This window comes from Anabas testudineus, chromosome 4, assembly GCF_900324465.2.
Source record: "Anabas testudineus chromosome 4, fAnaTes1.2, whole genome shotgun sequence".
NCBI lineage: Eukaryota > Metazoa > Chordata > Actinopteri > Anabantiformes > Anabantidae > Anabas > Anabas testudineus.
Window position 1 is genome coordinate 12767027 of NC_046613.1, and position 12885 is coordinate 12779911.

General features: G+C 40.7%; 1 protein-coding gene across 4 annotated transcripts in view; it reads left to right on the forward strand.

Annotated features, from left to right (window-relative positions):
* Positions 1–1825: 1825 nt before the first annotated feature.
* cep350 (centrosomal protein 350) overlaps positions 1826–12885 on the forward strand; it is a 31341-nt gene continuing 20281 nt past the window's right edge. For 3 of the 4 annotated variants that reach the window (XM_026344555.1, XM_026344573.1, XM_026344564.1), the window contains exons 1-12: positions 1826–2196; positions 3874–3962; positions 4074–4117; positions 4276–4384; positions 4488–4653; positions 5311–5957; positions 6068–6181; positions 6642–6770; positions 8065–8184; positions 9064–9803; positions 9898–10016; positions 11690–12711. In XM_026344555.1, coding sequence (XP_026200340.1) covers positions 3878–3962; positions 4074–4117; positions 4276–4384; positions 4488–4653; positions 5311–5957; positions 6068–6181; positions 6642–6770; positions 8065–8184; positions 9064–9803; positions 9898–10016; positions 11690–12711 — 3295 coding nt within the window. In that variant the 5' untranslated portion in view covers positions 1826–2196; positions 3874–3877. The remainder of the gene's footprint in view (positions 2197–3873; positions 3963–4073; positions 4118–4275; positions 4385–4487; positions 4654–5310; positions 5958–6067; positions 6182–6641; positions 6771–8064; positions 8185–9063; positions 9804–9897; positions 10017–11689; positions 12712–12885) is intronic. The other variant, XM_026344582.1, reaches the window with a different exon arrangement.

Sequence of the window (12885 nt, forward strand, 5' to 3'; positions counted from 1 at the left end):
TGCACTTTGATTGTGATCATTATCGGGTTTAGGTCCACTTATTAATTAGCAGAAACTAATTCAAGTCTGTCTCCATGTGGCTCTTACAGGGACACCTGCTCTGCTTCTCTGAGCAACACATGAAGATTTGAGTCTTCTGAATATGAATATTTAAAAGTGCAATGACTCACTCTGCTGTCCTCTCATCCTGTTGCTCTAGTTAAAAGCCAAAGTCAAGAGACATTAGCGCTCTGTCATAATTACTCATTTGGAGGCTAATTAAGTATGCAACAAGCCAAGGTGAGTGGAGTTTAAAAATGCTGTGTATCATCACTAAACCTTTAGAAAAGAAATATGTATTTGCCCTTTAATCTGCTGCACACAGAGCAGTCTTGTAAAGGCAAAACAATACTAACAACAAACAATATTTTATTAAATAAACTCAAATTCCTATCGAAGTCCAGTATAAAAAACATATTTTATATAACCAAACCCACGGACTGTTATGATTCAAGTTGAACAAACGCCTCAAAACTCTACACTTGTCTATTTCATCGATCCGCATAAGGAAAAGTCCTCATGCTGATTTTCTGCACCTTGCTCCTCTGGGCGGCTCACACACACCCTCTGCCAGCAAAGCTTCAGTTGTCGGGCAGGAGAACAGCTACAGGGTTCCTAACAGCACCTGTTTGGAAATGCAAGGCAGAAATTCTTACCTGAAAAGATGGAACTCCTTTCCATTTCGTTCACCTTTGCACAGAAAATAAAAAATGTGGCAGCAGAGACGATTACCGGAGCACTAGTATCCCCTCAGTCACTGCTGAGAGAGAGAGAGAGAGAGAGAGAGAGAGAGAGACATGCACAGAGAGAGGGGGAGAGAGAGAGAGATGTGCCGGGGGGGATCTGAGCAGTATCAGAAAGACCACAAACATACAACAAAAGACGCTGTTGTTAGGCTAATTAAAATGAATGCAACCACGTGTAGTTCCAAAAGAGTAACTGTGCTGATGAAGAGCACAAGTATCCAAGTCTACTTGTTGCCTTCTGCATGGTCAAACAAGCAGCCACTGGAAACCTCAGTCTCTGCTTCCATGGTCATAACAGGCTGTACTGCATTTTATGTATTTATGACTCACCTGTTAACACTGAGCACATACACTGTCATCAAACTGTTTCATTTTTACAGTGTCGGCTCCACTTGTTACTACAGGGACTAATAAAGCTGAATGCCTATTCGACCCAATGCAGAATCAGTCGAATTGAAAAATGACTTAATATCTTGGGATGCTTAATATCTTAAAATTACTGGACTGGACTCTAGTTTATTAATACCAAGCAGTTTTTTAATGTATGTGTGGTGTATGTAGCGTGTGTGTGTGTGTGTGTGTGTGTGTGTGTGTGTGTGTGTGTGAGTGATACACACTCGGGCCGCTGGGTGGTAGTAAACGCATGTAAGTTGCATTGACTGCTCTGATCACTATTCTGCTGACGTTCAGTCCTGCTTTTAAAACGATATAGAAACCAATAGGCTTTATATGAAATCATTTTTATTCCAAGCGATGCAGTTAAAATTGCAAGTATAGTACCTTATTCAATGGTATCTATTTCAGATGATTCACTACAGTCCAATAATTGAATTAATAAAAGAATGATTGTAGATTACTTTAATTCATTTTTTATCACTTCTACAAATATCCTTGAAGATGAATTTGTTTATTATTATAGAATTAATGTAACCACGGGACAAACGACAAGTACACATGTCATTTTAAATGGACTTCCTCTTTACCAGGGGCGGGGCTTTCCCGACGTTTGACGCAATCAAGTCTCGCGATATTTCGGTCTCCGTTACCTACCCGTCTTGGATACGTTCCGTTTCACTGTTGAGAAACATCAACATAGACCCGGGAAAGGCAACCTCAGAGGCGGGTAGTGACATATCTTTCTTCCAGTCTCACAGCTGATCTGGATATTTGACTGTGTGGATTATCGCCGAGACAACAACAATGGACGCATGGTGGAAGAAAAAGTTACTATCTTAGTTGGCACAACTGCTAGCTAACATTGGTTTGCTAACGTTAGCAGGCTAACGCTAACGTTAGCGAACGTACAGCTGAACGAAACTGGGGAAGAACTTCGAAGAAGTTGGGATTTTCTTATCATGAGGACGTCAACATGAATGTGAACGTTTAGACACCCCGGATCGTTTCCCTACAGGTATGTAATGTGTCTCGTGAAAGTGGTATTTAGCTAAGTTAATTCAGGACTTTCCTGTCAGCTAGCGTTAACATTAACTCTCTCGACTTCGCGGCTACGACTATTCCCTGGACCGAAGACGTATCCATAGTGAGATATCCTCATATCAAGCACAAGAAAAGCTTACAGACACAGTTTACGGACAAACAGTTGTTGAACTACTAAGCTGAACATGTCCCTTAAATAGTTCCGCTAGTTTGAGTAATAGCTCCGTAAGTAAATTGTGGACAAACTGTGTTGTCCGATTGCACCGACGAGTAACTAGTTCCTGGACATGATGTTGAACTTGCAACTTTGACATAGTTAATTTCTCTACTTTGACCTACAAGGTCGGACGGCTTCATGACACTTGCGGTTTCATTAATAAATTCAACTTGCTGTATTCAGTATTATCAGTGCCACGACAACAAGCGTTGTTTTCCAGATGCGGCTTTAATATCCGAGTCAGTCAATTTATTTAATGCAGTTCACGTTTAACTAAATACTGTTAAGAATTTGAAGTCACCGAGATGAAATTGAAAGTCAGTCATATTCGATGTGTGTGAGATTTTAAGTTACAGTCAGTGAAACCCTTGTAAAGTCAAAGATGGCACGGTACTCTTCGTCCAGTGTCTGGGGTGCAGCTTAACCGCTGTTTGCGCAGTGGTGACACTTGTGGTCGGCAGCTATAATGCAACCTTCTGTGTTCCTCCATGAGTGTTTTTGTGATAACGTATCCATAATAAAATGCAGCATGCAGCTACTGCTGTTCAGCAGCGCTGCAGTCGGTGAGCGAAGAACAAATGATGCGCCATCTTTCATTTTACATGGGTTGTATTTGCTTTAATGCAATGGAAGCTGTGTGCAGTTTTCAGTTCAGTCAAAAGTGGCCAACGTCAGCTTATCTTGACAGTCAAAATGACGAACTGAAACCCCAGTTCCCTGGAAACATTTGCCAGAGTTTCAGATAGTTAAACAGTACAGTTAGAGCTGTGTATTTGCCCTCCTGCCATAAGTTTTAGTTCCTGTCACATCACGTAGTATGTAGTGTAAAATATCCATAATTAATTTTGGTAACCTTTCTTAGGCTGCAAAACTACAACAAAACTGTTAGTTTTAGTTAAACTGATGAGATTAGTATCTAGCTAGAAACAGAAACAGCATTGCATGTTTTTCAGCAAGCTTCATATAACTGAGGTGTGATTCTGGTTACGCTTACCTTTACTCATCGAAATCTTTTGAGGAATTTGCTGCTGTAGAACCTGTTTTAAATGCCCTGAAAATTTTTATAATCAGCTGTTGTGACATTGCTGTTGCTATGTTGTAGTAGGAATTAGTAGTTATCACATGGTGTTTATTTGTTCTGTGCATTTTATTATCACATGCTGAGCATGTACCGAAACTTGCTTTGACTGTTGACTTTAGGGCTTGTTTTTTTTTTTTTAAATCATTGTCTTGTTCCAAAGTGCTTGTTGCTTTTTGTTTCTGTTTGTTATTCCTTGCCCTGATTTAATTTCACATTTTTATCACCCTCTTTGCTGATTTGTCATTACCTTTTTAGTCCTGAATGGGCATATAGTAAGAATATATACTTGTGTCAGTCTTACGTTTTCTCAGTGTTTATTTCCATTATTTGTATGTGTCTCATCTTGGCTACAGGTGAATGAGAGAGATGAGAAGCACTAGGAGGACCGAGGTGTCTCTTAAAACCTCTGCTCAGCAGTTTTCTGATCACAGTATTAGTAAAGGTTTGTAAAAAGTTCAGCTACAGTCTTTATTAGTGTACTGTCAATTGTAGTGGTCTTAGAATAAATTAAACAGAATTCTGAAATTCATGTTTTTCTTTTCCTCTGTGTCAGAGCTGACAACAGCATGGAAAGATTTGGCTCAGTCCAAGGCCGCTGTAAGTACACCTGGAACAGTTCTCTGCCAAATAACATTGTTTCTTAATTGACTTTAAGTACTTACCTGCAGTCGTAGAATGTTTAATGGTGATATTAAGAACTACGTTTCATGTTCACCTAATACATGAAGTCTAATACTTGTATTTTACTTGTGTAGTTGCGGCATATCGAAAACCGTGTAGAGGCAGCTCCAGGGACAGGTGTATTCCTAGACTCTGTCATGGGCCCCCCCAAGAAGAAATCCCTCGGGACAGTCAACTCCAAAGGTGAGCATATTTCAAAATGCTACATAAAGCTAAATTTTGGCAATATGATAAAATATTTTTATTATATTTACACTTATTTTAATATTGTTGTCCCTGTCACCAGATGTACAACAAGCCAATGACAGTGGAAGATCTTCAAAGCGCAGGAGCCATAGTCATCAGAGCCCAGAAAAGAGCAGCTCCCGCAGCCCACTAAGAAATACCACTCAGGACAGCAATGTCCGCAGAAATAACAGTGTGGAGTTCAGGGAACCACTGGCCTCATACAGGTACAAATGCATTAAATGTTAACTGCAATAAAACACATTCATTAAATATCCTTGTTGCATTACCAGAATTTGAACTAGGTCTGTCCTAAATACACAAATACCACATCTGCAAATTCAGTTACTACCACCTACCAAATAAATGATAATCTCATAGTTAACTTAGCTAGCCTTAAACTCACCCTCTACACTCTTCCTGATATGTTTGTCAGGAAGATTAGTCAGTCCACATTCTTTGTACATGGTTTAAAGTCTTTCCTCATTCACTGTGTTGAGTGAGAGGGATGTCGGGCTCCCAAACTAAGAAATAGACTTTATATTCACACATTTTACCACTGTAATTACATATACATTTGTACTGATATCTCACATTTTAAAGAATATCAGAATTTCAAAATTGAAAACCGAGCACCTATCTAACAAAAGAATTTTCAAATGTCTGGATATTTGACTCCGTCCCTAATGTCAACCCATTTTTATTTTTAAATATTTAACATTTAAATCAGTTCTCATCATTGAACTAAAGTAAACTGTTAAATAAATTTGTCAGTCTCTTAAATACAGTTTAACAGACCATAAATGTGTTGTTCAGCACACTGAGTAAATTAAGAGTAAATCTTGATCCTCTTCCTGATCCCATGTAATCTGGTTTGTGTCCAGAGAGGCCACCCCTCTATCCACTCAGCTGGAGCACTCCAGTCTGCAGTCAGTGCCAGGGCTTTTGGACCCATCATCTCCATCTTCTTCAGATCCTCTTCTCAGCCAGCTGGTCTACCAGCGGGATACTAGGGACACACAGACAGACAGGGACCTGGATAGCACACGCTCATCGGCTCTGGAGAGCACTGAGGTCCGCTACCTCAATGATCAGCCAGCCCTGGACACCCTGAGGACTGTTGGAAGCTATTCACATCCTACAGGTGTAAAAGCATCAGCAGTGGAGGTGGATAAGGTGGAAAGCACTCCCAAAGCACAACTTGGTATGGACCGCCAGGACTCAAGCCCAGGTGTAGCTCAAATCTCCATGCGCAGAGGAGAGAGTACTCCTTCATCAAGCCCTGGATCAGCTTCCCAGCGGTTGGAGAACCTAAGAAGGCATCAGCCTGATGATAAGCTCGAGAAGCTCAAAGAACGTATTCGAAGGCAGAGGCAACATCTGGAGGAAGCTGCAGAGAGAGAGAAGCTGCTTGGTTATCTGGAACAGCCCATTAAGGCAGCTGTGGAGAATAACAGTGATGGTATCAGTAGAATGCCTACAGCCAAAATACGGAAAGTAGCAGCTGCACCGCCTGCACCTATATACAAAGGTATCTTCATTTTAGGAGTAATTAGTAATTGAATATTTACTGTTTTAGATTTGAGCCATTAAGTGGAGGAATTATTTTCAAGCTTACATCTTCAATTCTTTCATTCTTAGGATTTAATAGTACGGAGACAAAGATCCAGACTCCTGATGGGAAAGTTTGGAAGGAGGAGGACTTTCACAACCTGAGTAGAGAAATATACAGAGACCTGTCACAACAGTTCGCTGGTGAGGACACAACAGAGATAACATTTCACAGCCGTAGTTCCTTATTTATAAGTTTTTCTGAATGGCCAAAATGTCATATTGTTAATTTTACCCTATTAAAGAATATGTAGCTGTAACTGCAATTTTGAACTAGATTATGTGTGGGAAATGGCAGTGAATGGTGATATCAGACATGCTTGGGTTCTTGTATGTTCTTGGGCTTCCATCTAAGATCATAGAGACTTAGACTATAATGTATTAACAAGCTAATGACTGTACATGAATAAATGCTGATTGTATTCCTATATGCATCTGCAAAGACGGGACTTAAAAAGTGGAAAGTCTATTTGCATGGACTCCTCAAATAAATTCTATTGAGCCCTTGAAAAACAAATTAATTAATTAATTATTGTCAAGTAAGACATTTTTGTTATTGTAGTTGTTCTGTAACTTATTCTCTGCTTGTGTCCTTTGTGTACAGAGAGCACCAGATCCAGGGCTCATCAACAAAGAGAACAGAGAGCAGACAGGTCCAAAGACAGGAGGCCTCCCAAACCAGTCAGGAAGGTCCACAGAGCTACTCCTGCCTCTGACCTAAATGCAAAACCAGGTAAAAAAAAATCCTCTTCAATATGTGAGTGCAAAGGCACACTGTAATATATATTTTTTTAGTTGTGATCTATTTTTAATTAGTGACAGTAATAAAGTGACCACATGGAACGGAATTTTGTCATATGGTACAAAATCACAAGCATCAAGTGTTGACCTATCTATGTGGCTTTTCAGCGGGTATAATCCTGTCTCATAATATAATAACTTATAGTGAAGCATAAACATAAAAACTAAATCTAACATGTAACATTTTTTTATTTCAATTTACATAAGTTTGTGTAGAGTGCAGAAACCAGTGTTCAGACTGTAGCATTCAGTATATTCTTTCCTTGTACTCAGTTGTCCCATGTGTGTGGTGTGTGCTTTTTAAGCTGTGTTAAGATGTTGATCCCTAAAGCAATGTTCAGTATGTGTGACATGCAGTTTTCTGCCCAGCAAGTATTATACAGACACCCGCATAGAAGAATCATATCTGCACATTGCAGTAACCTGATCATAGCAGACCAATGACAGCTGAGAAAACTCTTCCTGCCTGTTTCCAAAGATTCTTTTCAATGCACAATTGTGAACATGAGGGCAAGGTTGTTTTTTGTTTTTTTTTTGGTGTTTGTGTACACCTGAACACTAGGAAAGACATTTATTGTATACTGTATAATGATGTTGGTTTCAATATCATTGCAAAAGCACAGTGAAGAGGCGTCTTTTTCTTTCTGTGCAGTCATTCACTCTGTGGCCGGTCTCTTCTTATCTTTCTTCCAACTTTTGTGTTGCCTCTCATGTGTGGCTGGTCTCTGTCCCATGCTGCCCTTGTACTATAAATATCCTTCTGAAACCTGGCCATTCTGAAATCATTTGGCTCATCCAGTAGAAACAGCTGCTTGGTTAGTGGCTGGACAGCTTCATTACCAGAAACTGCTCTGCAGTAGAATACTGTCACAGTGAACAGTGTTGTAGAGATTAAACCCTAGCAAATGGGCATTGCTGTTATGAAGTATAATTTTCCAGTGCTCCGAGTACCACAAATGATATTCTACTCATACACAGTCCTGGGCTGATAGCAGACATCTGTGAAATAAAAACTAGTGTTTTTTATATTGCTAGTTTTGGGAGCTTTACATATTGTCTAGCAAATGCTTTTTTATGTTTATGTTTATATACCGTATATGTACTAACACATGCATTCATTTTCTATGAAGTCTGCATACTGTAATCTAAAGTCAGTATAAACTATATTTAGTTGTAGTACTCTTCACTGGCAATAACTAACTATACAGTTTTCTGTTTCTGTACAGTGATTAGCCCTGCATCATGGCGGGAAGGACAGAAACTGGTAAAGATGGTACTGGGTCCAGTTCCCAAGCTGCACAGTGAGGGGGACAGGCCTCACCCAGCTGACAGACCTAGTGGAAGAGGTGAGTTTAGGTAGTATATGACCTGGTGTCAATTTGTAGGAAGAAATTCCTTATTTCTTACCTGTAAAATGAAATAATTTTCTGCACTGGGTGCTATTACTTGCAATATTTCATTAGTGCACGTATTTGGTAGGACTAATAAATTATTCCTAGTTTCTCACAGGGGTTTTGCATGTCTGGGATCAGCAGTTAGCAAGACTGACAACAGAGTCAGCCAAAGGATAATCAATAAATAAAGAGTTCACGGCTGCTGTTGCTCTGTCTCACACACTCTGTACACACACACACACACCGTATCTTCCTCAGTCTTTGCCAGCTTTGTCTAGGTGCTGAGTACCACTGACCGGAAGGAATAGAGATTGACTGGCTGTTCTGGTTGGGTGCACAATTAGATGTGACCTGATTTTTAGAGGTTGCACACAGTTCGGGCAGCATGTTTTCTGGGGTTTGGCAGAGTGGAACAGGGAGACGTAATGAGGCTTACTGAAGCCATGTTCTGAAAAAACACTGTCTGGATTAGATACTGTAAATTCTAGATGGGAATTTTCAATTTGGCAGAGATTACAGTTGCCATACCCTTAACCCTCCACTGTATGTTGTCTGTATGCATAAATCTGCTGCTCTTTTTTGTTAGCTTAGTTTTAACATCTAGTGTTATTCAAGGCAACAGTAAATCAGTTTATAGAATTTATAGTTACAATTTAAAGATTTGTTATACATACAAAAATCTGATTAAATGTGAATATAATGGCAAAAAATTGTTTTATGTTTAAGTTTGTTTTTACTTTTTCTAGCATCACAGCTGTTTAGCATTGTTATTTATGTCATTGTGTCTATGTTTCAATCTTAAATCTCTTTCTTTCTTTCAATGTCCACTAGCTTCCCGTCACCGCCGTGGTTCAGACCCACGTTCAGCATCAAACCGACAATCTCAGAACAGTACAGAAAAGCCTACCAATAGATTTCAGGGACAATCCAAAAGCCACTCAACAACCACATCTACTCCCACATCTGCCGCCCAGGACAAGGCCCCAGTGGGTATAAGCACGGATCTATTATCAGCAGACATTCAGGGGATACTGGATGACCTGCAGCTCGAGTGCAAAGCAGCTGAGAATGAGGAGAGGTCCCGGCAAAGATGCCGGGGTGGAGGTAGTGGTAGGAGAGGGAGAGGTGGATCAGCGTCACGGACAAAAACTTCAGTTTCCACTTGGAGAACTTCTGGGGAAACGGGTAGCTCCACAAGAGGCTGCCGCAGCGCCAGCCCCACTAGACTTCGACCAGACACAGCCAACATGGCTGATGCAGGGCACAAAAAGCGTCACTATGATGCAGATACAGTTCGCGAGTACATTGCACGGCAACAAGAAGAGAGAAAGAAGCGTCAGGCAGAGGAGAAGAAGGCACTGAGGGAGGAGGCGGAGAGGAGAAACCAGAGATTACAGGAGCTATACAGGAAGCAAAGAGAAGTTGCTAAAACAGTGACCCTTCCCAGTGAGGCCTCTGTGGCTCCTGTACAAAAGCGACTGCAAGAGACTTACAACAAGTTGCTGTTGGAGGAGGCCCAGCTGGGTGACACTGCCCTGCAGACTCAACCTACAGCTTCTTCTAGTCAAATGGTACAGTATATAGTGTGAGTAGTGAACTATTAAGTAAACTAATAAATGCACTATATATGTAATTTAGAACTTGTGTTGATGTGTTCTGTCACAGAGACCGATTTACCAACCCTCAGGAGAGTCAGACAAGGAGAACAAAAGATTAGAGGCACCACAGAGCCCTTCCAGCAGTGATAGGTCTTTGAATGATCAACCACCTTCTCCATTATCCAGGTACATACAAATTTTTGGAATTTCATGGTTTTCTGCATTAATTTGTAAACTGATCTTCATCCAAGTCTTTATTGAGAACAACCATAAAACCCTCACAGTGTAAGTGAAAAAAGTATGTGAACTGTATAAGAAGAATACGCTTATGTGAGCCATACCTCACCAACAGGATCTTTCTCACTGGAAGAGTTATTGATTTACCTAAAGCTGAAAATGCTTACAAAGTAAAGACTTTAGAAATGCACCAGTCTACAGTTTGGCAAACTATTTACAAATGGAGACATTTGGGACTGTGCTACTCTACTAAGAAGTGGACAGCCAGTCAAAATGACCCCAATACCACAACAAACACATTAATGTAAAGAAACAACCCCAAGGGACTACCAAAGATTTGAAGACATCATTGGAACTGGCTAACATCTGTTTTGAGTCTACAGTACTTAAAACATTAAACAAGCAGTGTGTCTATGACAGGACACCACAAAGGAAGCTGCTGCTTACTAAAAAGAACTTCGCTGCATGCCTGAAGTTTGCACAGAGCACACTGACCCTCCACAGCAGTATTGGCAAAACGTTTTGTGGACTGATGATGCTATATTGAACTATTTAGAAAGAAACAGCACTACATTCGGCATAAAAAAGATCACTGCATATCATCATAACAACATCCCAACTGTAAAGTATTGGGCAGGAAACATCATGATTCAGTCCTGCTTTGATACATCTGGGCCTGGCCAGCTTGCAGTAATTGAGGGGAAGATGAATTCCCAATTATATAAAAAAAAATCTTCAGCATAATGTGAGAATGTCTGTAAGTCAGCTGAAACTCTGTAGAACCAACCGGATGCAACAGGACAATAACCCAAAACACACAAAACAAAAATCGGAAAACAAATCCACCTTTAGAAGTGGCCGAGGCAGAGCCCAGATGCAACCCAAAAGAGATGCTATGGAACAACTTTAAAAGAGCCACACATGAGACGTCCAAAAAATATGAGAGAGCTAAAGCAGCTCTGAAGGAAGAATGTCGACCAGTAATTAATTCCAAGGGACCACAGGGTTTTTGTCTTGCCACTGTACACATAAGAACTCCCTGCCTTGCTCACTAATGCTTTTGCTGATGCTAATGCTGATCTTCAACACAGATCAACAATTAACCCTCTGTATGTACAGATATTTGTGTATACCCTGGAAATAACACTTTTGGTTAAAGACAAAACAGTGAACCACATGTCTCCAAACAGAAGTAGTCTGTTCTCAGATGGTTGTTTTTTATGAAGTACCCTTGAAGGCTTATTTTTCTGCATTTCTTTGTACAAGATTGAACAAAGCTACTGTAGGACACAGTTACAGTCACTACTTCAATTTTAGATACATGAAAGAACATGTGAGTTAATTGCCTGGAGATGAGAGTGTCTAATGGTTTTTCCTGTCCTGTCCTGTCCTGTCTTGACAATGTAGAAAGTCAAAGCTACAGTGACAGGAGACATTATATTGCAACAGTACATTAAGATGTTTTTAGAAAGTTGTTTTTATAATGCAGCAAATACCCAGAATAGCTGTAAACACCTTGTTTTGTAAATATTAAAGTTTTGCAATTGTGTGATTCAGTACATGTTCAGTTTGATCATTTGATCTTTTAATTCCAACAATGTTTTTTTCTGTCACTGTTGCAGGACCGATCTGGATGGTGGAGTTGCCTCTTGGCTTCATCCTGACAGTCGGAGCCCAGCTGTTCAACCTATGACGGGTCCCTGCAGCAGTGCTCCAGTCCCTTATGGTGACCATCTCTTCTCTCACCTTCTGAGGCTGGAGACAGCAGTGGGCACAGATGACATCAGGCACAGCCAGCAGCTAACCACAGCACCGTCTAACAGGTCACGTTCCAAGATGTCTCGCATTGAGGCCCTCAAGGCCACAGCCGCATCCCTCTCCAACCGTATAGAGAGCGAGGCACGAAAGCTTGTTGGGGAGGGGATCAACTACGGTACAGCAACTTCAGTGGACATGGATACTATTTTGGTTCCTCAGGCTAACGTTGATGATGCATACTGGACAGGAACAGCTGCAATGGAAAATAATGATGTGGCGTTTAGGATCCAGACGATTTTGAGTAACGCCGGTCATAGTTCGTACAATGGCACAACTCTATCAGGTGCAGGCAGTCTGTACACCCCCAAGGGACAGAAACAAAAGAATGGTACATGTTTGAATTTGACTGATCCACCATTTACTTCTAATGTAACGGGGTCTATTGTTAAAAGTTACACACAAGAAAGGAGAAAACTAGTTAATGGGTTGGAAAAGGTAGAGAGAATGGATAAAATGGCACTGAGAAGAGAATATGACAAGGAGGAAAATCAAACAGATATCCATGAGTCAAGTGCAGGTTCCATCAGTGAGGGTCCCATACTGAGTGAGGGGAGTTTTTCTGAAGATGAGGTGAGCCCTGCTCACCGCTCCAGCAATTATGTACCTAGCACAGCTGGTTGCATGGAGGCAGTGGATTCCTTTTCTGGTCAAAGACCAGATTACCAACGGCTATCTGAATTCCAGAAGGAGGCAGCAAGATGTCCCACTCTCAGCTACCCGTTTGCTCAGCAGGACAACAGTAAAGCAGCCTGGGAAGAGCTGAACACAGGAAGCCCTTTAAGTGTAATCAACATTTTCACTAAGAACCTTCATGGCCATATTAAAGGTTAGTTCACATTTATGTACCTTTTCATACAGAGTAAAATAAGCTAGAGTCAAATTTTCTGTACACAAAACTTGAGACTATATCATATTAATGCTGAAATGGTCCACCCTGTGGTATTAACAATATGTATAACAGACAGTACCAACAGTCTTGTCAATCTCTCCTTTGTCTCCA